General features: G+C 30.9%; 1 protein-coding gene across 1 annotated transcript in view; it reads right to left on the reverse strand.

The window, feature by feature from the left end:
- Positions 1 to 5,027: 5,027 nt before the first annotated feature.
- LOC148271472 (nose resistant to fluoxetine protein 6-like) overlaps positions 5,028 to 24,784 on the reverse strand; it is a 29,441-nt gene continuing 9,684 nt past the window's right edge. The window contains exons 5-10 of the mRNA XM_088241353.1: positions 20,169 to 20,348; positions 15,336 to 15,512; positions 12,429 to 12,579; positions 10,241 to 10,427; positions 8,845 to 8,987; positions 5,028 to 5,330 (exon numbers count right to left, since the gene is read on the reverse strand). Of these exons, the coding sequence (XP_088097479.1) occupies positions 5,166 to 5,330; positions 8,845 to 8,987; positions 10,241 to 10,427; positions 12,429 to 12,579; positions 15,336 to 15,512; positions 20,169 to 20,348 (1,003 nt within the window). The 3' untranslated portion in view covers positions 5,028 to 5,165. The remainder of the gene's footprint in view (positions 5,331 to 8,844; positions 8,988 to 10,240; positions 10,428 to 12,428; positions 12,580 to 15,335; positions 15,513 to 20,168; positions 20,349 to 24,784) is intronic.

Consider the following 24,784-nt stretch of genomic DNA (forward strand, 5'->3'; position numbering starts at 1 on the left):
ATATGCGTTTTTTTTCTATGAATTTTGATTGGTGAAAATATCTCGCGATAAGGGTAATGAGTCGCTTTTAAAATTGTTTTCTTGGCAAATTAAATCATATTTATACATTGAATAATAATGATTTATTTTTTTAGTGACTCAATGCTTAGTTTATTCGGAAAATTGACCATTACTCTTTGCACAAATAAGACTATGTCATATTTTAAGTACTTATATCGCCTTTGTTCCAGAATTACAATTTCTTACTATTTTTTCTGAAAGTTATTGACTGTTTTTTCTTGCATTTTTTTTACTTCTTTTCGTAGTGTTTTTACATTTGAATTAGCTTTTTTATCAAAAGAGTGTAGAAAATCAATGTTTTTTATAATTTGCATACCGCATTTTATTTATGTTTTAGATTTCTCTTTTCCTGAGTGACTTTATAAAACGGAGTTTTTAATTTGAGAAACATTTAAGCTAACATTTTACATCTATTTTTTTGCAACAGAGAAAGAAAACATTTTTGAGAAGAGGATATGGAAGTATAGGCGATTACAGGGTTTATGACCTGCCATTGGTGACTTGCCAAAAAAAAATTCGAAGGAGGCCTAGAAAGAGAAAAAATGTTAAGTCGAGAGTTAGAAGAGGAAAAGCGATTTGTAAGAATAACTTAGGTTTACTATATTTCTATTGGCCCATATGTTACAATGCAATGTCATTTTATCACAGTTCAGAAAAACGTAAAATTTTCAAATTTATGTTTAAATACGTACATTAAAAAAAGGAAACCGTTGACACTACTTTCTTTTCAATTCAAAAAGTGTTTTTCCACTTTCCAACCTTTTTTTATTCATTTATTCAACGGCGTTTAGCAATTCAATTTTTAAAAACAATAATACAAAATACTTGCGTATATGTGAAATTGCAAAAGAAATTATTAATATTTAAACATTTTCATGTAACACAAGAGAATTGAGATAAAACGTTTTCGGGCCAATATACCATATTATGTGACAGCGCCAGAAACAGATCAACATATACATTAAACATTGTTAAAAATTATAACTAAAAAACATACAACTAATTTTACTTAAGAAATTCTTAAAAAATATCGATTCTAGTTTGTATATGAACTAAATGTACATTTTTGTATTTGTATCAGTCTGTAAACGATATTATATATTTTTTAAATTCATTAAAGGCTATATTATATCGTTACGAAAGGCTGGATTAAAATACCAATGATCTAATTTTTTAAATATGATTTATTCTTCAATTAAACGAATTGAACTATGTTAAAATGAAAATCAATTTAAAAAGTGTATTTCTGAACAGGGGCGATTATAAAATTTGAATAATATGTGTTGAATATTTGCAAAAAGGATTACAATGTTTTGATAAAAATAGGCAAAATTCTCACTTTAGATTTTGTGCAAACTTATTGAATAAACTTGCATTTTTAATCCTGGTTTTTTTGCCTAAATTAAAAATTGTATGAAATTATAATCTAATAATGTTATTTTATGATAAGTGTGATATTATTTGAAAATTCGCTTTGGCGAATCTAGATTATTAAATAATTTATGCTTGTTGTAAGATTATAACTACGTTTTTAATAAGTTTGTATAGTTAGAAAATTGCCATCTTAATTATATAATTTTAGATTAATTAATTCACTTTTAATTATACATATATAACAGTATTTCAAACTTTATTTAATACTACTATTAATTAATTTGTCTAGTTTACTATTTAACCGCCATTAAATAAGGCTATTGATTTTATACATACTTAACTTTAATCTTATGTGATATTTATAGTTTTATCAAAAATAAATATTTAAATGATATTTTTTCGAATGCACCAATTAAATAAAAACATTTTAACCGTCTACTTAAATCGATGGGCACGTTTCTAAAATTATTTACCATAGTCAATCTCACTCCATTATTTATTTTTGATCATTTCATTTCAATATCATATATTCTATGAATGAATCGAAATTTCTGAATTTATTTTTTTAAATATTAAAAAAATAAAATATTATTATTAATTTACATCAATATAAATATTCCTACTAACTTATGTAAAATAATTGATCATTATTGTTTTAACTTATAGTTTTTAATATTGTAAAATGCATGGTTAGTTCTTAATACCATATAATTATTTATGTACATACATATTTTCAAGTTCATTTTTCACGCTTATTCTTTTGTTTATAATATAATCATGATTCATCAAATAAAATAAATTACACGGTAAGTTTTTTTTTTGCTTTTTTGTCTACTTTATTAAATTTAGAAATTAAAAATATTTTTAAAAATATTTTTATGCTATGTAAATCTAGTCTTCATGTTTTCGTTCTTAAATCGATAAATTTAAGACAACAATATTTTTGTAGATAATTTAGGAAATGTAGTGAAATTTTGTATTCAGGTTATTGAAAACATTATTCAGGAACACTTTGCATGTTTTCATTTATAACGTTAATGAGTTAAAACATTCTTATTTTGTTTTTACAAATCGATTACTCGATCCAAGATATTGTTCAGGGTTTCATTATGTTATTTTTCTGGCATGATTCAAATTTCGACAAAATAATACATTTAAAATTGCTATAAAGTTGACAAACACTGCTTTTATTTTATGACCTTATTTTTTTAAGATAAGATTTGTTTATTTAACACATGTATATTTAAAATATGTAAGTAGATTACCATATTATTGGTTAAATAAGTATTTACAGTAGAATTGAATAAAACACTGTAAAATTATTTTTTTTTATTATTTCTTGTCCTTCATTTCTTGTTCTTCATTTCTTTATAAAGAATATTTCCCATATGGGAATATATCAAAATTATTTGAGTGCTACTTGACATGTTTTTGCCATGGAGTCTTTAATTATTATGTAAACGTGACATAAATAAAAGCTCATGTAAGTTATTTACATCGGACTTCATACTAGGAATGCATGGTCCCATTTTAAGTCAGTAATTAAAAGAGCCGTGTTGTAAAATAACACCATACCAACTGAGTGCCCCTTTTCCGTGTCACCACATGTCTCTACCTAATGATAAAAAATCGGGAATATGGCAAAAAAATGCAAATTTTTAATTTTCAATATTTATTTATTTTCCCTTTTAAAATACTCGCCATTTGCGAAAGTGCATTGATGCCAACGTTTAATCCAATTGTCTATGCACTTTTCATAGGCCTGCAAAGGTATGGCTTTTAGCTCTCGCAGCGAATTCTCTTTTATGGAATCAATCATCTCAAAGCACGTTCTTCTTAATAGCAATTTCAGCCTTAGGAAAAGACAAATGTCAGACAGGGCCTGGTCTGGAGAATACGGTGCTTCGCTAAAGAGATTAGTCGAATTTTTGGCCAAAAACTCCGAAACAATCGCCGCTGTGTGAAACGGTGTTTTATAGTGGTGTAAAACCCACGAGTTGTCCTTCCACATTCCTTCAGTGTTTTAGGACGAGGGGGGCAATGACGCGTTTTATACCCAAAACATCTTAATGATAAGATGCTCTCTAGTTATAATCTATAGTTTACATGTTTTAAAAAACCGCCTAATAGATGGAAACATATAACGATTTTGACAGACTGTAAATCATGTATCATGAGTATACGAACTGATATCCAGATATTAAAAAAATGATTGCAAAATGTGTACATTGGCTGGATACGAGGACACTGCGGAATAATTGGCAATGAAAGAGCTGACGAAAAAGCTCAGGAAGTAACTATCAAAAAAACAGTTCCTGATTTTGCAGACTTTCCAATAAGTTTTGCAAAGATAAAAATAAGAAGCAGAACTTTACAGCTCTGGAATGATCGCTATTTAGCAGAACCCACAGGAAAGGTATCAAAAATGATTTTTCCATCTATTTACCATGCTTTTGAATTCAGGAAACTGCAGCGTGCAGGATACAAACTTACACAAATCCTGACAGGACATGGCGGATTTATGAGCCATTTACACTGATTCAAGATATTTGAGATCAACACTTGCCCATGCAATGTGATGTTACTCTCCAAGAGTCTCCTGTTAGTCTCCCATCTATCAATGCATCGCTTCTGCAAAGAATGCAACTGGAGGCGCGATGCAGAAGTCTAAATTAGGATTTACACGATGTTTATGTAGTAATTAGTCATAAGGACTTGTCAAGAGAGGTAACATTATACATGATAGATATAGTAAAGGCAATAAAACGAATAAATGATGGCAGGACACCAAATGCCGAACACTCTTCAAGTGGATCGGAAGATCTGTTGACGAATTGACAACAGTCCGCCTTCTCCTGACGAGTTTTCTGTGGTTTCCTTGTCACTAGAGCAAATGCGGAGAGGCTACTGAAACAGGCCACAGCCGAAACCTTCCACTCGATTCTTACATAATATATCAACTAAATAACTAAACAAAGTTTTTCAATGAAGTAAATTTAAAAGAATGATTTATTTTTTTGAGGTAAACAAATAAATAACTATCCCTTTGAAGTAAATATAAACCTTGTACATTACAAGCAAGGTGAAAAAATAATGAAACTCACATATTAAAAAAAAACAATAATACAGCAAGCTCTCGGATTGGTACACGTCATTTTTCAAGACGATTTGCTTTGCTATTTAGCATGTTTTCTTCGGTACTTGACGTTGCGGGACGTCCAGTATGTTTAGTGTTCAAAACCCAACATCTTCAATGCGAGGTTACATGGTCTCTCGGTGTGAGAATGAAAAATCAAGCCAAGAATTTTTATGGATCCCTGTCCATAAAAATTCTCGATTACATACACAATTTGAAATTTGGCAAAGTATTTTTTAATTTACATTATTTATGTATTTATTTACGGACTTAGTCCATTAAAAATAGTAAACACATATCCTTATACATACAGGCACATTTGAAATAAAATACAAATAAATCAATTTAAAGCTAGGACAAAAATAAAATAATTAAAATGAATAATAATAATTTATAATTATACAAATGAATCAAATTAAAATGGAAATCACCAGACACACAACTACATAACTAGACTTGTATACTTTCGTCGTAAAAAGGTTCTCCATCTTAATAACTCTATAGGGTGTTAAAGCCAATCCTTTTTTTTAAACATTTGAATACGCTGATAAAATAATTGTTGATTCAATACACGTTGTCTAGTTTCATTTTCACGTTAATTTTTTTTGTGTTTTTCATTCTGTGTTGACATCGTTTGATTTTTTTCCATTGAATACTTTAAATACATCTTTTGCAAATTTGAAAATGGCATTTCAAAAAGAAGATGCATAAAAAAGGCAGCTATATACGACAAAATTATGGATGCAACCGGATATAGCACCTAAAAAAAACAGTATTAAATTACAAATTATAAACGCCAGACAACGCCTCATACACCACAAAAAGGTAAATCAAAAACGAATAAATTCTAATAATTACGAGTATTGCTCCGTTTTAGTCAAAATTGACCAAAGCAAGTATCTTACATTTTACCATGAATCCCATTTAATTGATTTATTTTAAGAAAACATACAGTCATTAGTAATTTCAGATAAGGTTGAAAGACAGGATTGAAATACTAAGAAAAATACCTTTCTGCTAAATTATTTTAATCGTAATTTTTCAAACAATAACCACAAAAATCCGAATTTCTCACGTTGCATTTTACATGTTTTCCCTCTTCTGATTCCCCGGTATACCTCCCGAGTTGCGTAACTAGATCAGTAGTATTCAACGTGTAACAGTGCGATGTATATGGCATCTTGTCGCAACAATATTTCACAAAAAAGTGTATGAATTTCGAAGAAAACTCGAAATATTATTAAATAGTTTTTTTTTATAAACACTACCATGGCAATTAAAATGACTTTATTATTTTCATAAAATTATCAATAAAAACACATGGGTTTATTTATTTTCACCCCCTCCGGAATTTGTGAATTTTTTTCACGCTCAAGAGCGGAAATCCGCAAAAAATGTGTGATTTGAACCATTTTGACAAAAAAGCAATAATTTTTTAACCTTAAACCTCTTTTTGGTGAAACTGGTACCAGGGTTCGACTGTAATTTCTGTGTGGTTCAGCATAATCGTATTTTAATTTAGATTATTTATCATCGCTATACTCCTAATCCAAATAATAATATTGTATTTTTCACCCTTGAAAATAGGCTCACTATATCTAAATTATGCTATTTATATAAATTGTTTAATGATAAAGTAGACTCTTTAACAATATTTTGAGTTTGTCCAAATTTTTGTAGACAAGGACTGGATTCAATCCCTGGGGAGCTGTTTATATTAACATATTACAACAGAGATGAAGAACATTTAAGAAAAGGTAATATAGAAGTCTAGGCATCTACAGGGCTTATGACCTGTCAATGGCTGGTTTACAGGCCACTTTACACACTGTGTAACATTCACCATTCTGCCCATATTTGAACATCTATATTCCTTCAATATGATAAATTACCTGGTCCATGAAGAAGTATAGAAATTGAAAAAATAACATTTTCAGGCGTTGCCTAGTATGTAGGTGAAATAATTCAATTAGATAAATCTCACCCGCATAAATAAAGGTTTCAGCTATTTAACTTCACAAACATCAACAGATGAAAGAATTGAAGGAATATAGATGTTCAAATATAGGCAGAATGGTGAATGTTACACAGTGTGTAAAGTGGCCACTTAAACCAGCCATTGACAGGTCATAAGCCCTGTAGATGCCTAGACTTAAGTCATTAACCCTCGGTGGTGGCGTAGTGAAGCATGTGTCTAACCTGCATGTCGATTTTATATTTTTGCAAATCTACTATGGTGAAGGTGTGTAGTGGTATTTGCATGTTGGTGTAGTGTTGTTGTCCTGACGAAGAGACGGGTTACGTCTCGAAACCGGTAGACAGATAAGTCGGTGAGTGGTTTTATACAAATTTTATTAACATAATATTAAAATGTTGGACCACAAAGTTAATGCTTTGAATATTAATAATATATGTATGATTTTTATTTAGAAACTTCGCTGGTCTGCCTTTCAACCTTATCTTTGGTGTTATATGTATATATATGTTTAGTTTTATATGTAATTTAATCATTGTTGACTAAATTTCTGTAAAATATATAGAAATCCAGCGTATTTTTATCATTTGTCCCGTGACGGCAAAGCATTCAGTCTTCAGCTTAAGCCAAAGCTTAAATGATTCTACGAAACCCTTTGTATTTACTTTTTATGATGGATTTTGAATTGTTAAGGTAGATTGTGTTATTGGCGGCCTCCGTAGTGTAATGACTGACACTTGACTCGCACGCGGAAGGTTCCGGATTCGATTCCCGGTGAGAATTCAAAAATTAAATTACATTTTTCTCAGGTCTGTGATATAATTTACCAATCTGATTGGGCGTCCTGGCCGGTTGTGGAGCAAACTATACTTAAATACATATCTTAATGTGCACCCGACCGACCGTCACAATAGATCTTCTTAGGTCGCAGTGACGTCAGAAGCTTGCATAGCGCTGACCCCTACCACTAAGAACCAAGCACCCAACCGTAGCTTGATTTTCAGCTGATACCGAATGAGGAAGTTCAGTGCTACGGGAAGTTGGAGATTAAAAATGATTTCTTACACGCAGTAAAAGTTAGAGCATTTTTTTCTCGAATAAATATTTTTTTTAATATTAAGCCGACTAAACTACTCATAGATGAGTAGTTTTACGTTTTGTCCATTAGATACTCTGTAGACGTCGCTTAGTACGCAACTGCCGATTTAAATTCAATTATGCCGCATTATGTCATTTTTAAGTGTCGAAATACTGCCGGAGTTAAAAGGAAATAGGTTGGGATCACATTTTATGTGTAAATAGCGAATTCACAAATAATATTATTTAAGAATTCGATTATTTTACCGTCTGTCAGATTATTAATCAAAACAATGCATACATTTTGTTAGTATTGCCAGGATAGTCGAATTTTTTATCCGGTTTTCTGTTAATACGCCTTAGTATAACAATGAACTCTATTAATTTACTTTATTACTACATGAATAAATAATGTTTTTTTTTTAAAGTACCTGTTTTTTTTACAGTCCAGTCAATAAAATATTTTTGGTGGTAAAACGTAACATAAAATAACGCAAAATTATCATGTATTTGTTATGATAATATATTGTTCGCGGTCTGGCAACATTTCGTGGCCACTTTACGCATGCGCGTAGGCGGAATGTTGGCGGGGTAGAAGCATTTGGCAGACTTTTGGACACAGTGCGATGTATGAAAACTTGGTTCAACACGCCTTCTATATTATGATTCTATGGAGAAAATAAAATAAAAATTGTTTTGATAAAAACGAACTGCTTTGAACTACGTCATAGTTCCAATCAATTACGCGTTGTTGTGTTGTGATCGAGTTCCATATTCCGGTACCATTTTTTTTCAAAATTAAATGTATGTTTACGCTACAGGGAACTTCTTTTAAATGTCAGCAAAACGTCACAGAAGTAATTTTAAAATTATAAAACTTTTAAAAAACATAGAGATTGTAAACGACACAAAAAAGTGGTTTTGTTGAAAAGTCTACTATTATTAACAAATAAAAAAAAATTAAAAAAAACCACTGAACTTCCTCGTTGCTTCTGCCTTGTTTCGGCCGGAACCGAAACCGCGGCAGAAACTGTGTTTTCTGGCCAAAATTGGCCAAAACCGAAAACGAAAATCGCTCTAAAACCAATCGTGACTTTTATTCGTTGGTTAAGGTTAAGTCAGGTTAGCGTCTTAGCCATTACACCACAGAAGCCTGAAATTAAAAAATATTAAAAAAAAACTTAAACTTTAAACTTAATATAGTATTATTTTTTATACTTACACAAGAAACAAAACCAATATAGATCATAGGAGGTATCGTCGAAATGAGGTTTTCTTGAACTTTAATATGAACTATGTAAGCGCAGTAAGACAATTTTCCGGGAACATTCCAGAACTTATACCTCAGAAAATTTTGTAATCCCACTAAAAAGAATAATAAACTGATTTAAAACAAATAACCCTAAAACTTAAATGAATATTTCCTACCTAAGCAGTTATAACACATGTCCAAATTGTCGTTTTTTGTTACGTATGCAGAAATGTTCCTGAAAATCATTGAGATATAATATGTAGAGATAACACTCCATACCAATCCGAGCTAAAAAGTCGTCCCCAAAAGACAGCGATTGACCAGCAGAGAATTTGACAAGCAAAACATCATTATCATCATCATCATTCCCTTTCCATAGGGTACTGCATTAGTACACCAATAACACTATATCTTAATCATATTTTATTGTTACATGAAGGTAAGATGATCAGTCTTACGCTTCAGGTACCAGTCCAGGGACTATGAAATATTCTGGTGTGAAAACACCCTTTTAAAAAAATATTTTAAATCAACCATGTCGGAAATCTAACCCGAAACCTCTTGAATGGTAGGTGAACGCGCTGACCATTACACCGCGTGGCCGACAGTAAAAAGCACGGATTGTTTACATCGGTCTACTGTAAGTTATATTCAGTATGTAGCTTGTGAAAGAAAATTATTCTACCAAATCCCAAAAAGAACACTCTCACACTACCAGAAGTCAAACTAGAGGATGGGTCATGGGGTCTATCACAAACTCTAATTTCGGGCAAAGAAATTTCAGGTTTCTGGCCCAAAATATTTAATATGTTACCCGAACATTGTAAAACCATGACTCGGATTCAATTTTAAAAATTTGTAAAAAAACTATTACTGGGCTTAGGTCGAGAAAAATCGGAAAATTTACTCAAAATACATTCTTAAATAATAAATGGTATAAATTAATATTGTATAACTGTATAGAAAATAAACTAGTAGGTGGTACTATTATTGTTTATTTTGCATAAAAATGTCTGCCTTAAAACAGGTTGTACCTAGATAGGCAGACTAGACATGATCCAGAGAAATCTATTACCTAAGTGTATATGTAGTTGATAAAGTAATTGTTATTTTGTTCATAAACTATGATTATTATTATTATAAAAAATGTAATTTTGTTTTGAAGGGTACAAAATATGAGTATATTTAATGCAAAGAGCGAGAAAATTCTTTCAAACCTTAATTTTTTTTAAATATATGATCTACAAAAGTAAACAGAAAGCACAATAATCTAACTCTTCAGTCGAAACTTATAATATTATTACTATTAATATTATGCTAAATTCCACATTTAAAAATTAATATTTTGTAAAGACAAGATACTCACGATCGCATTTGTTGGCAATACTTAGGAACACACATGAGGCCATGGTGACAATGACAAACTTATCAAGAGATGCAAACAGGGCGCTGACAACAGGGGAGTTGTTAGGTTCATTATTGCACAAATACATAGAAATGTGAATCACGACGTACATCACTGGCAAAGCAGCGTTTGAAATATTCCAAATCCACTAAAAAGTAATCGTTTTCATTATTTTTTTAATACATATTTACAATTTTCACCGGTGGCCGGGTTTCGTCAAACACAACGAATCCCGGTCACCGGTGAAAATTATTATTAAAAAAAGCGGAATTAAACTAACTTCATATTTTTACTATTACAACATAATATGAAAACTCAGACAACTATCCTCTTGGGTAGTGTTGAAGGGACAAGTTCGCGTAGACGTCAACCGACAAGATGGGAGCCACTGAATCACTGAATTATCAGAATTTTCACTTATTATATTGAGTTTTTCTACTGACATTTCTTGGTGGAACTGCATTTTAATTATAATAATAAAAATACTTTATAGTTTTATTCCACTTTTATTTATAATTATTTTATAAATTTTTTACCAGTGACCGGGTTTCGTCGTGACTGACATCGTCAGACTGGTGGGAGACTAAACAAATCTCTATGTTATATACAAGTGCAAGCAGGGGTTGTAAATCATGATTTTATATAATTATGTAAATAAAAGAATTTAAATTAAAATCATTTAAGTATAAGGTAATAACAATAATAAGAATATTAGTTTTGTTTAAATGTATATAATAAAAACTGGTGTAAAATATATAATTTTATGAAGTTTTATAATGAAAATGTATTTGAATTACATGTATTTAAATTTAATTAAAACTATAACAGGGTCCGCTGGTTGGTAGTTCCATCGACAGCTATGTCTCCGGGTCCGGGGGTCATCAAATCATGTTTTTGATAAAAATACAAATGTTCAATTCCTTCACACATGCAGCAAAGGCCAAAAATTAGATAAACTTGAAATTTTAGAAATAAACCGCTTAAAAAATTTCCCTGATAAAATAATATTAAACGATCAAGTAACACACGTGCATTCTCCATTATTGTATCCATTGAAATACAAACAATGAAACTAATCCATAAGAATTAACTGCCGGGAATTTTTACTTTCAGAGAAGCACTTAATTACCCCCCGGACCCGGAGACATAGCTGTCGATGGAACTACCAACCAGCGGCCCCTGTTATAGTTTTAATTAAATTTAAATACATGTAATTCAAATACATTTTCATTATAAAACTTCATAAAATTATATATTTTACACCAGTTTTTATTATATACATTCAAACAAAACTAATATTCTTATAATTGTTATTACCTTATACTTAAATGATTTTAATTTAAATTCTTTTATTTACATAATTATATAAAATCATGATTTACAACCCCTGCTTGCACTTGTATATAACATAGAGATTTGTTTAGTCTCCCACCAGTCTGACGATGCCAGTCACGACGAAACCCGGTCACTGGTAAAAAATTTATAAAATAATTATAAATAAAAGTGGAATAAAACTATAAAGTATTTTTATTATTATAATTAGAATTTTCACTGATGAATGCCTACAGAAGAGCACAAGACCGTTTACAAGACTGTCCACAGATGAGCCATGCCTGGAGTCAGGCGAGATCACCATCCTCAGAAATGAGGCACGGATTGAAAAAAGAGAGAGTAATTATTACCTACCTAATTAAAATGTTTTTTTACCGTCCATATCCCATTAGTAATTCATACAAAATAAATATAACTTTTAAATATATTGTATATCGGATACATGTCGCGATATACAGGGTGTTATTTAAACCCTGTCACATCCGAAACCACGATGATCAGTACGAGTAAGAAGACATATTGGCACATTAAAACATTTTTTTTAAACGAATAACATTTACGAAAATAATATATTAAACAAATAAATAGTTGTTAACCTCGTCAAGGGCGAAGCGAGGAGGGGGGAGGGACGAGTCTGATACAGCGACAACCGCGCAGCCACGCCCCCCTCGCTTCTCCCCTGCAGAAGTAAGAAATTTTATTCACTCATCAATTTACGGAAAACGTATACGATTTTAAAATCGAATTAGTCCAGCATAAGGCCCCCAATCAGTGAGTCAGCAACACTGCACGGGTCCAAAACTTATTTTTCACTGACCTCATTTTGTTTGATGTTTATTTTATTTTTTTCTATGTAGTTGTGAATGAATCCTGCGATTATTCCAATTATCAAGCTCGCCATGTGTCCCTCGAGTTTTACGTAAATATTTAGGAGAGTTGGGTGTACTCTTGGGATTACCCTGCCAATACTAAAATAATAAAAAAATAATAATAAAAGTTCAATTTATAATATTTCGATCGACAACTTATTATTTACTCTTGCGCCCTGTGAAGATCTATTGGGATGGGTGAATGGTTCTCGCCTTCCAAGCCCAGATCTGTAGTCTGGTAAAACGCACGCAAAATGAGGAAATCATACGATTTTGCCGTTTTTTTTTTAATTTTTATTTATTTACAATTTTTAAAAACCCGTTAGGGTTACATTAGAAATTTAATATTGTCTAATCATTTTATGTCTCGTCTAGTCTAGTTATTTCTCTAGTTAGTCTCCAGTAAAAGTTTTCAAGTAGTAAGGTAAGTCGTTGTAGTGTTTAAGTCCATTATTTAGTATTTTTGACTGTCCTGTGTTAAATTATAAATAAAATTATTAATGAAACTTCTTGGTTCAGTTTGACTTTTTTGTTATTTCAACAAACGAGCGCTTTCGCCTTAGTAGGCATCTTCAAGACTGGTGAATCGTTTACAACGTTTACAGTTTTTATACTATTCTTAACATATTTTGGAGATAAGAAGATCAAATAAGTATTTTAACAGAGGACAGAAAACAAAAATATTTACAACTAGTATGCTAAACAGTTCATTTTTGGGAGTTTTTGGACCATAATCGGGATTAAGCATTTATTATTTAAAAGGTGGGAAAAGAACACATGGCGAAATACAACAGAAGTAACGGGACTAACTCAGTCTAACTTAAATTTACTAGTCACAGACATTTTTTTCCAGTCTTTCAATATTCTTTAGTAAATTTACTAATTACAAGCGGACAGCGGTATGCAAATCAATAAAGTGTTGATCTAGATTTGTTTTATATGTTTCCTCTGACAATCAAGTCCTGTCTTCTAAAAAATACAATCATTTAAGGATTTATTTATCAAAGGTATTTAATATATCGGATCACGGATCGATGAGTGGATCAAGCCAAATATGTAAAATGTATGCACTGTTTATGAATTTTATTAATTGGTCTATATAAATTAAGTTATGTTTTTTATGAATATTTTTGTTTTTTATTTTGTTAATTATGTTATTTATAATTAGGATAATTGGTTTAATTACGTTTTTTTTATTGTTCTTATTTTGTTAATTTTTTTAACTTCGTTAAATATATTTCATAACTTTGTTAAATGTTATTATCTTAGGCATGTTTCACATTTTTGTAAAATGTTTCCCTCGGCACGGAATTCTGTATAAAAAAATACAAACAATGTAAAAGTATAAATAAATCAAATAAATAAATATAATTGTATGCTAATAAGAAAAATAGAGAAATTAATAAGCATACAAGGTAATCCAGATAGTTAAAAGTTATTGGTAATTTCATTTCATAATACTAAACGAAATAATTATAATGTTTTAAGTGTTTCCAAATGTTTACAGATAAACCGGTCAACGACAGGTCATAAGCCCTGTAAATGCCTAGACTTCCATATTCCTTTCCCAAAAATGTTTTCCCTCTCTGTTGCCACAAATTTGCAACAAAAATACTTTTTTAATAAACAGAAGCATATAAAAAAACCAATGTTACAATTTTATTGGAATATAAAATAACAAATACAAATAAAGTAAAAAATAATACATAGCTGCCCTAGTTCTTGTATGTTCAATAGACCATTTTTATAAAATCGAGTTATAAATGCCAACATGTTCATTATCTTAAAACGCGTCCATGTAGCTAAAGATTATTTTTTTTCTTTATTAAATAAACATTTTTGTGTGCCAAACTCCACTTACTGACTTTGCTTATTTGACTTTAAAAACAAATAAAATGTCTTTTGTAAAATTTGCAAAATGGTCTATTATACATACAAGAACTGGGGCAGCATTATATACTTGTATAAATTCATTATGTACATTGTAATAAGTTAGTGTTGATGCCTAGGAACTTTAGCTCAATAAACCCCGTTACTGACAGCACATTGAATTTTTTATAACAAACCTGCATTATAAAAGCAGAACTGAGCACGTGCGGGAGCTTCCTTTTCGAGCGACAAGAAAAATCAAACGTCCCGGTGTTGCCAAAGTTCTGCTCCGATAATGCAGGTTTGTTATCAAAAATTCAAGGTGCTGTCAGTAACGGGGTATATTGAACAAAAGTTCCTAGGCATCAAAACTAACTTATTACAATGTACATAATGAATATATACAAGTATATATTGCTGCCCCAGTTCTTGTATGTTTAATAGACCATTTTGCAAATTTTACAAAGGATATTTTATTTGTTTTTAAAGTCAAACAACAAAAAAAATTGAAAAACACTGAACTTTTTCATTGAAATGATAATTGAGATCTGGTTTCTATAAACTTACTCTATACAGTAAGAAATGAGAGTAATAAATAATATGCCAAATAGCATTAAGTAGTAAATAAAATATTACAAAAATACATAAAGAAAAAACATAAAAATATCAAGATATCAAGATATATAAAAAGCAAATAAAAGGAAAAGTATGGATGGAAAGCAGATTTGTAATTTTTTGCTAATTGCTAATCTCGAACTTTAAAAAAATTGACAACCTCGTCCCTATCGATGTGCAGCAACAATTTTTTTTAAATAAATTGGCACTTGTGGAGTTTTTTATGGCTGCTGGAAGTTGATTAAATAAAATCAATGCTTATTATTTGTGTATCATTCGTGTAAAAGCCTTTTTGACGTTAGCAAATAAATTAATATTATCTTCTTAAATGAGTTTTCTGTATAAGTAAAAAAAATATTACATGCACTTACTCTGGAGTCATTACTATGACGGCGGGATAGCCGTGTATATACGTCAGATACCCTGGAAGAAGGAAAGCTCCCACAAGAAGTCCTCCCAGGATATACTTGGCAAATTTAGGGTATTTGCATATTAGTAGGATAGTTATTATCCCTACTATATGAAACTGCATATCCACAGCCAGGAACCTGAAATACATAAACAATTAAACAGGTAATGGTCCCGCGATCACCGATCAGAAGTCTAAGGCTCTTCCACTTGGTTTTCATTTTTTATTACAACATAAAAACTCTAAAACTAAAAATGTGGATGTTCAAACATAGGCAGAATGGTAATTGTTACACAGTGTGTGTTACACAGTGGCCACTTAAACCAACTAATGACAGGTCATAAGCCCTGTAAATGCCTAGAGTCTGATATTCCCTTCTCAAAAATGTTTTACTTCTCTGTTACAACAAATTTTAATACATATTTTAATCTGTTTGTAACGAGTTTTTTTTTTATTTGTTTTTTTTTCCATTCATATATTATTTACATAAAAATATAATTACAAAAATACGCTTTAGAAAATTGCATCTCAAAATTAAGCTATAACATAAATTGGAAAAATTGAAAATTAGTTTAAAATGATTCCTAAATTTACATAGGTTATTAACATATTACAACAGAGATGAGGAACATTTAAGAGAAGGTGATATATAAGTCTAGGTATCTACAGGGCTTATGACCTGTCATGGGCTGGTTTAAGTGGCCACTTTACACACTGTGTAACATTCACCATTCTGCCCATATTTGAACATCTATATCCCTTCTATTCTTTCATCTGTTGATGTATGTGAAGTTAAAGAGCTGAAACCTTTATTTATGCGGGTGAAATTCATCTAATTGAATTAACACTTAAATCAGCCCATGACAGGTCATAAGCCCTGTAGATGCCTAGACTTATATATCACATTCTCTTAAATGTTCTTCATCTCTGTTGTAATATATTAATGTTAACAGCTCCCCAGGGAGTTGAATCCAGTTCTTGTCTACAAAAATTTGGAAAAACTCAAAATATTGTTGTTACATAGGTTACTTAGGACAAAAAATTATTTTTTTGTAAATGTATATTTGATTATGTATAAATTAATATTGCGAATACTAAAAATTATAAAATCATGCTGGTCGATGGGGGGAGTTCTCTTGCGAAATTGAAGTCATGTTCTTTGAATCAAGTTAAGCCAATAATGTTTTTTTATTTCAGAACAATCAAACAAAATAAGTGCATTGATATATAATATGTATACACTAGATGCGACACTAATACCCGTATGCAGAGACAAAACTTAAGGTGAGGAAAGTACATTCTATGGTCGTCACCTTCGGGTTATTCTCTGCATATAAAATTAGAATGTACTTTCCTCACCTTAAGTTTTGTCTCTGCATACGGGTATTAGCATCCGACTTGTGTTTCGTTACATAGGTTCCGGAGCTTAACTTGCATTTTTTGGGAAATTGTGTTTTTCCTTGTATACGCTGAGCAAATGTGAAGCAGTGCAAAAGGGAGCGACGTACGGCTTTGAATTCAAAGTAAACCAAATAAACAGTCGGTCCTTTTTACTCTACTGCGCGTTTTGCTCGGGAAAGGTTGTTCGATAACTTTTAGAACACGATTTCAAATTCGGGCTATATGAAGCGGCATATCTATTTTATTATACGTCAGTGAGTAAGCAGCGATTTAATTCATAATAAATAATAATTAGATTGATCTCTCGAGAGAGACGGAGGGTCGATTTTGATAGGATATGACTTATGTTAGTTTATCGATCTATGTACGCTTACGAAAGTTATTCAGTGATTCAGTGAACCCGCTTTAGGCTCTATAAATCTTCAAAAATTAATCATATAAAAAAAACTATTTAAAAACATAATACATTCATAGAAGGAACCTAATTAAGTTTCAACAAAAATACAAAATCAAGGCCAACGTACATATAGCACGATCGGAAATTCCAGTGACGACATTAATTTTATAATTGACGTTATAAGTTTTTTTAAATTACGTTTCTTTTTTAAGAGAACATTGTTTTGCTATAAATTTCCTTGAATCTAAATGACGTACAGTAGCAGTTTTTAATAAAAAAATATCTGATAAATGTAAGTAAATCGTGCGGCCATTTTAAAACCTCGCTATTTCAAAATCGCGGCATTAAAAATATAAAGTCAATAAATATTTAACCTTTGAAACCTTAATTCAATCTGGCAATTGTAAAAAGTATTTGATTTGGTACACCCACGCAGAGGCCATGCCCATGTCGGATTTTTTGTTTTTATCAATAAATGTTATATTATATAATAAAAAATGTAACAAATGTAAACAAAATTTTTTCAATAAATAAAAAAGAGATTTAAAAAATTGATTGAAAGATTTTCCTTTTTTATAAGGTTTAGAAATAATGGTTATTTTAGTTTGAATATCCTCCTTAGTGGTTTTCCTAATATATATATATATTTTTATTCTGTTGATGGTTTTGTTCTGTATAATGTATACGGTGATATGTATGTGGTTAAAGTGTGTTACATATATTTGCCCCAACTCAACACAGGACGTTGCTTCCATGAAGTTGGGATTTGTATCTCAATAAATGTAATATAAATATAATAAAAATAAAATAAAAATTTTAAAAATATATATATATATACATTTGGTTTCAAATGTGTCTTTTTATCAGTATGGTATACCAGTTGCTAAAATCCATTTTATGAAATAAAAAATAAAATTGGTGGCCAGATCGTGGGCTCATGGCTGCTCAGACTCTTCAATCAATGCCTTAAGGAAGAACATATGCCTTTGGATTGGGGGAGGGCAGTTGTCATGCCTTTATATAATCAAAATGAATCTCGTGCGGAATGTGGAAACTATAGGGCAATCAGTCTTCTGAGTTCTGTCGGCAAACTGTGTGAGAAAATTATAATTGATAGAGTAAGAAAGGTGACGAGAGATGTGGAAGAAGTGTGGGACGTGCAAGGAGCCTTTATGAGTGGACGTGGATGCACGGATCAAAATGTTGCCCTGCGAATGCTAACCGATAAGTTTTTGGCAAAAAGTTAGAAACCATTCTGCGCATTTGTTGATTTACAAAAAGGGTATGATAAAGTAGAAAGAATGAAATTGTGGGGCGCGTTGGAAAAGTATGAAGTAAACAATAAACGTATACGTGCAGGTACGTCTCTCTATGAGGAGAGTTCAGCGTGTGTAAGAGTTAATGGGGGATTCACATCTTGGTTTGCGATCTCAAAAGGCGTGAAACAGGGTTGTGTAATGTCACTATGGTTGTTTAATGTTGCCAGCGTCGATTTATTACTCTCCCAAAACACCAAAACCGTGGTGCGGGGGGGTGGCCAGTGGCCAGAGATTTGTTGTCTACGCAAAAGCCATGAACGGGGAGGAGGGTGGCTGTTAATTGTGTCAAAAAAATTAGCAATTGTTCCGAATTTCATAGATAAAACCATTTTTATAATTTATTTTTATAATATAGTAATAATTGGGCTCGGTAGATGCGTAGATTGCTCCCAAATCAGTAGATCAACTGAAAAAACTGTAGGGTTGGCAACGCCGTGCGTAAGAATAATGATGTACGAAGCCTATGTCAAAAGTAAATTGAGTTACATGATCGCCTTCTGGGGAACTGGTAACAAGACAGACATAACAAGAATACAAAGACAAAGAAATAAAATTCTTAAACTAACATACAACCTACCCTACCTGACCTCTACGACTGAACTGTACAAAAAAACACACCAGTTTGACATAAACTACTTGACTAAAATTGAGACCTTAAAAATTGTGCACAAAATAACACTGGGAAACATACAAGACGACGACATAACATTAGTAAAAAATGCTGACGTACACAAATATAACACCAGACAACAAAAACACTATCATATTGAAAAAGCAAAGACAAACACAGGACAGTCAAAAATACTACATAATGGACTTAAACACTACAACGACCTACCTTACTACTTGAAAACTTTTAATGGAGACAAATTTAAAATCAATCTGAAAAAGCACATGATGACTGAACTAACTATACTAGACGAGACATAAAATGACTAGACAATATTAAATTTCTAATGTAACCCTAACGGGTTTTTTAAAATTGTAAATAAATAAAAAATAAATAAAAAAGACACAAAATAACCCAGGATAACTCATTTCGTAATCATTCATACATACCTTATTTTAATCATGAGCTTACTTTTCCTTTTCCAATTCATTTTCAATCGTCTTCATTTGTTAGAATTTTTCACTAGCGTAGTCGACGAGTTGGATCCAATACTCATCCTGTGTTCTTGTTCTGTTTCACACATGTCCGAGTATTTTTAATTGAACGTAGTTATACAGAAAGCAGCCAGCCATAGGAAAGTGAAACTGAGATAATAACCATTTTGTGAAAAGAGTGATTTATAAAATCTACACAATAATTTGAATGTTTTTGACTTTAACAAACGATGAACAATGAATACATAAGTTTTTTTATATATTACAAACAAGAATCTAATTATGTATTTGGCCAGTTTTAAGTATTTTTGAAGAACCATAAGGTTTTTCTAGTTTTGTGGGCGTTTTCTGAAAATTGAGAAATGCCGTTTTTGTGATCGACACCTTTTTCCGGAGGTGATTAATACAGTTTTTTATATGAAAGTGGTCTGGCTGTTTTAAGCAAAACTGCACCCGATAACATCAATATCTCATTTTTCCGAAATTGTGGACTGGCTGATTTCTGCATAACTACGTTCGATTCCTCCCGGTTGTGGAAAAAAATACACGATAAAACGCAATTAAATGATCTTACCATCCTTGAATTAGGCATTCGATTGAACCGTAAATATTATTTACATAAAGAAGGCTAGTCCACCAATACTCTTGGCATGATTTCACCTCTTGTCTAGTCAGGGGTTCTAGAAATAGGTTTGTAAATCTCTCATTCCAGAAAACCACATATCCAATGACAAGAGCATATACTGGAGTTAACCTGTAAACAAAAATGCATAGTATTTTAATAGTTCAAACACATGCTGTAATTTTAACAACTTTTAATTATTCAAAGTGTAGACGGTTTTGATTAGACCGAGTGCCCGTTGTTAATTGTTATTAAATTGATTTTTTTTAATTATTTTTTTTATTTTGTCTTAAAATAGTACAAACATAAAAAATATATATTCTCACATTAACTTATATCTAATTATTATTAAAACATATACTAATTATTAACATTTTTAAACAATATACGTACACTTAAAAAGAAAACTTCTATAAAGCTAACACGAATAAGATTACTTTTTAAAAACTAACTTATCTGCTAAACACATGTTTTTTTTAACTGACATTTAAATGAAATAATATTTTTTTGCTCTCTTATTTCTAATGGTATTTCCTTATAATATAACTGTACAGTTTGGTGCATCAACGAGTTCTGTGTATTTGTTTTCCTACGAAATGGTAGTCTTACTTCATTTTTGTTTCTTGTTTTATATGCGTGTTCACATTGATTAGAAAAAATATTTTGAGGTATAACCATTAATTATTTTATGAACAAAAAACATAACATAAAAATACTTTAGTTTGTTTGTTTCAGCATCAACTTTATTCTAGTGCATTTAATTTTTCTCAAAATTACTCTCTGCCCTATTTTGCAGAACAGTAAGTTTATTTAGTAAGTTTAACAGTAAGTTTATTATTTTATAAATATATTTTTCATTTCGTTTCTTTTACATTTACTATATTGAACATAATTTAAATTATTGTATTAAGTGTAAACATTTTTTTTGGTGTGTGCATGAGTTTCTTACACTAATATACAAAGAAATTGGCAATATATGTGTAAATACTGTTTGTTTACCTAATAAAATATATAATAAATAAATAATAAAATAAATAAATAAAATAATATTTCCCATTCAGTTGCAAAAAACAAAATACTACTACAATAATTTATATGAGGCACAATAATGGAGTTATAAATCATCCTGCACGAATCTGCAGTTAGATATCTTCTGATTCTTCCCATAAGAGAAACCTTCCTTGCTATCTTATTTGTCACATATCTTGTATTCTGGAAAAAAGTCAATCTAGAATCCATAATATTTAACATTTGCCTTTCAAATCACCGCAATCGACTCTCACAATGAGTTAGCACTTATTTTGAAATACTTTTTCTTGTTCACATACGCTCCCAAGTGGAACATATGGACTTCACCAGACGCCAACAGTAGACCCTACCGCCAGCCAGCACTCTCGTCTCTTCCCACGTCAATGCCGCATCCTTCATTTCCATACATCGAAAAACGACGAAAATCGGTCGTAGACGGCCTTTTAGGACGGCGCGTAAATCTAGCTCATAAAAAGGTTTAATACAAAAAAATGTGTCCCCTAATATTATAATTTTTAATTTTAATTTTGTTTATTAAGAAAAACAACAACAATACAAAAAAATATACACAACATTATAAAAAAAAACATAAAATAAAGCCAAATCAGTTTTCCACATAAATACAATTATAAAAATCCAGTTCAGTTAGATATAATTCTTAGAAGTGCATGTGTGCGAGTTTTTTTTTGTGTGAGGATGCGTGTGTAAAAAAGTGAAGTGTGGTTTTGGTAGGTATGTGAATATGTGTGTGATTGTATATGGGTGTGAGGGTAGGTTTAAGGACAGGGTAAGTGTGTATTTGATATGAGTGAATAGAAACCATTTAAAACTATAATGTAAAAATATATTATTTTTTTTTATAACGAAACATAATTTTTTTCAAATAATAGTTTTTTAATTTTGGTTTTAAAAGTGAGTTTACTGCAGTTAAATATGTCTATGTTATTGAAAAATAAATTATAATTACGCGTCAAGCAAATCAGAGGAGAGTTCTGTGCATAGTTGGTGCGAACTGTGGGTACATGATCATGATTTATTTAAAAAAATAACAATTACTTTATCTACTACATACACACTTGGGTAATAGCTTTCTCTGGATCATGTCTAGTCTGCCTAACTAGGTACAACCTGTTTTAAGGCAGACATTTTTATGCAAAATAAACAGTAACATTACTACCTACTATACTAGTAAATTTACTATACAGTTATACAATATTAATATATACCATTTATTATTTAAGAATGTTTTTAAGTAAATTTTTCGATTTTTCTCGACCTTAACCCAGTAACCAATTTTTTTACAAATTTATTAAATTGAATCCGGGTCATGATTTTGCAATGTTTGGGTAACACTAAATGTTTTGGGGCCCAGAAATCTGAAATATCTTTGCCAGAATTCAGAGTTTGTGGTAAAGCCCATGACCCATTCAGTTTGACATCTGGTAGTGTAAGAGTGATTTGGTAGAACAATTTGCTTTCACAAACATTATTATTTTTAAAATATAATATTGTTTTAGATCTCAAATTCCTCAAATAACTTGACGCTGGGGTACCTGAAGGGTTTTTTAAAAATTGTTTTAATTATTGATTTTTGAGCAGATTCGAAAGGTTTTAATATCGATTTATTAGTGCCTCCCCATCCTATTATGCCAAAAGTTATAATTGAATTACATAAAATAAAATAAAGTTGTTTGAGTTTAATTAGGGATAAGATGTTGTGAAAGTTTTCTATTTTTTTTTTGTAATGTATTTATATTTGAATTATGTAATAACTTATATTTACATATAAGTTATTAATTTGTAATAAAACAATAAATATTTTTCATATAATAGAATCTTTTCTGAAAATACACCGCCAACATATGTTTCAATAATTTGTCTCACTCTGTTCCATTGAAATGTTGCGTATTGTATATTTTTCAACTTATTTTTAAATGTACCTACATTTAAGATAATATTTAGTTTTACATAAATTATCCTTACGCTGTATAATATTCACCAGTCTGAAGATGCCCATTAGAGGGTGAAAGCGCTAATTGGTTAAAATAAATAAGTGGAAGGGTACCACGTATTTTTAAATTAATAACTTAAATGTAAATATAAGTTATTACATCATTACAATGGAATTCCATCAAGAATTATCAATAATTAATTTGAATAAAATATTTATATTTCATATATTACATATGTTTAATTTATAAGTTGTTTTACACATATTTCATAACCTTCTGTTTTAATTCTGATTATTTTTATTCTTCATAAATGTTTTTTCACATATCATATTTAAAAAAATGTTTACTGCCTTATACAGGGTGGGCCTAAACTGTGTTCGCGGTGAACTTAACGTTATTTTTTTAAATAATACGTAGGGTGGGCGTGGTGCGGGGGATAGCGTTAGACGCGCTATTTTGTGGAATTCTTAGTCGCCATGAAGCCATTCACGGAATAGCAGCGCGCGTTTTGTGTACGCGCATATTACATAAACAATTATTTAGTGACAATTTCGAGACGAATGTACCGCGCTTACTTCGGTTTACGAGACAAATCAAGCACCAAGCACAAAATCTGTTCGGAAATGGATCAAAATGTTCGAGACAACCGACTCAACAGTAAGAATAATGAATGAAGACCGCCCGAAGTCAGCGAGGATACCAGAAGTTATTCAGCGTGTTAGTGAATCAGTAAGGGAAAATCCACAACAATCGACTTGCAAGGGAAGTCAAGCTTTAAACAACAAGATGACCACTTTACGAAGAATTTTACGCCACTATTTACATTTAAAAACCTATACCATTCAACTAACGCAAGAGCTATTTATTTATTTATTTATTAACGAACAGTGTCCATGTATACAATTTAAAGGGTTTAAATATTTCAATAAAAAAATAGTAAAAAAAAAAATTTAAAAATGAAAAGAAGCATTGACAAACATAACTGACAAAAGACAAGATGTAGACTATTTATTTAGCGCTCGTTTAAATCGTTGTAAAAAAAAGTCCAGATCTTGTCTTGAGTTAACAATACGAAAGACGGGTCATTGGAGAATTGAGGCCATAGTTTGTTTTATGCTGATCGATGAACAGTACTTTATTGTTTCTCAACCGACGAGTCAAAATATTGAATTTTACATGTCGCAGTAATGATGAAACATCGATTATATTATTTAGCATGCCGAACATATACACGGAATCAATATAATTTCTACGTTTTTGTAGACTAAAAATATTTAACATTGAATCAGCATAAGAATAATTACCTCTCTCTAGTCCAAGCATTCACGCTACTTTTCAAAGCAAGCGATGTTGGACTGATTTAATGTGATTTATGCGACTGACATAGAATGGAGACCAGACAACGGAGGCATATTCTAGACGAGGGCGAACAGTTGAGCAATAAAGAGCAGAGCAGTTGAAGCTGAATGATGCCGATCGTCGACCGTTTGAAGGAGATGTTCCCGGGAAACTCATTTCCCGAGGAGGAAACATTAAGTGGTCCCTACAGAGCTCGTATCTCAGCCCATGTGATTATTTTTTGTTAAT

The sequence above is a fragment of the Micrasema longulum genome, unplaced genomic scaffold (assembly GCF_059751315.1).
Source record: "Micrasema longulum isolate JH-2025_06_02 unplaced genomic scaffold, ASM5975131v1 h1tg002851l, whole genome shotgun sequence".
Taxonomy (NCBI): domain Eukaryota; kingdom Metazoa; phylum Arthropoda; class Insecta; order Trichoptera; family Brachycentridae; genus Micrasema; species Micrasema longulum.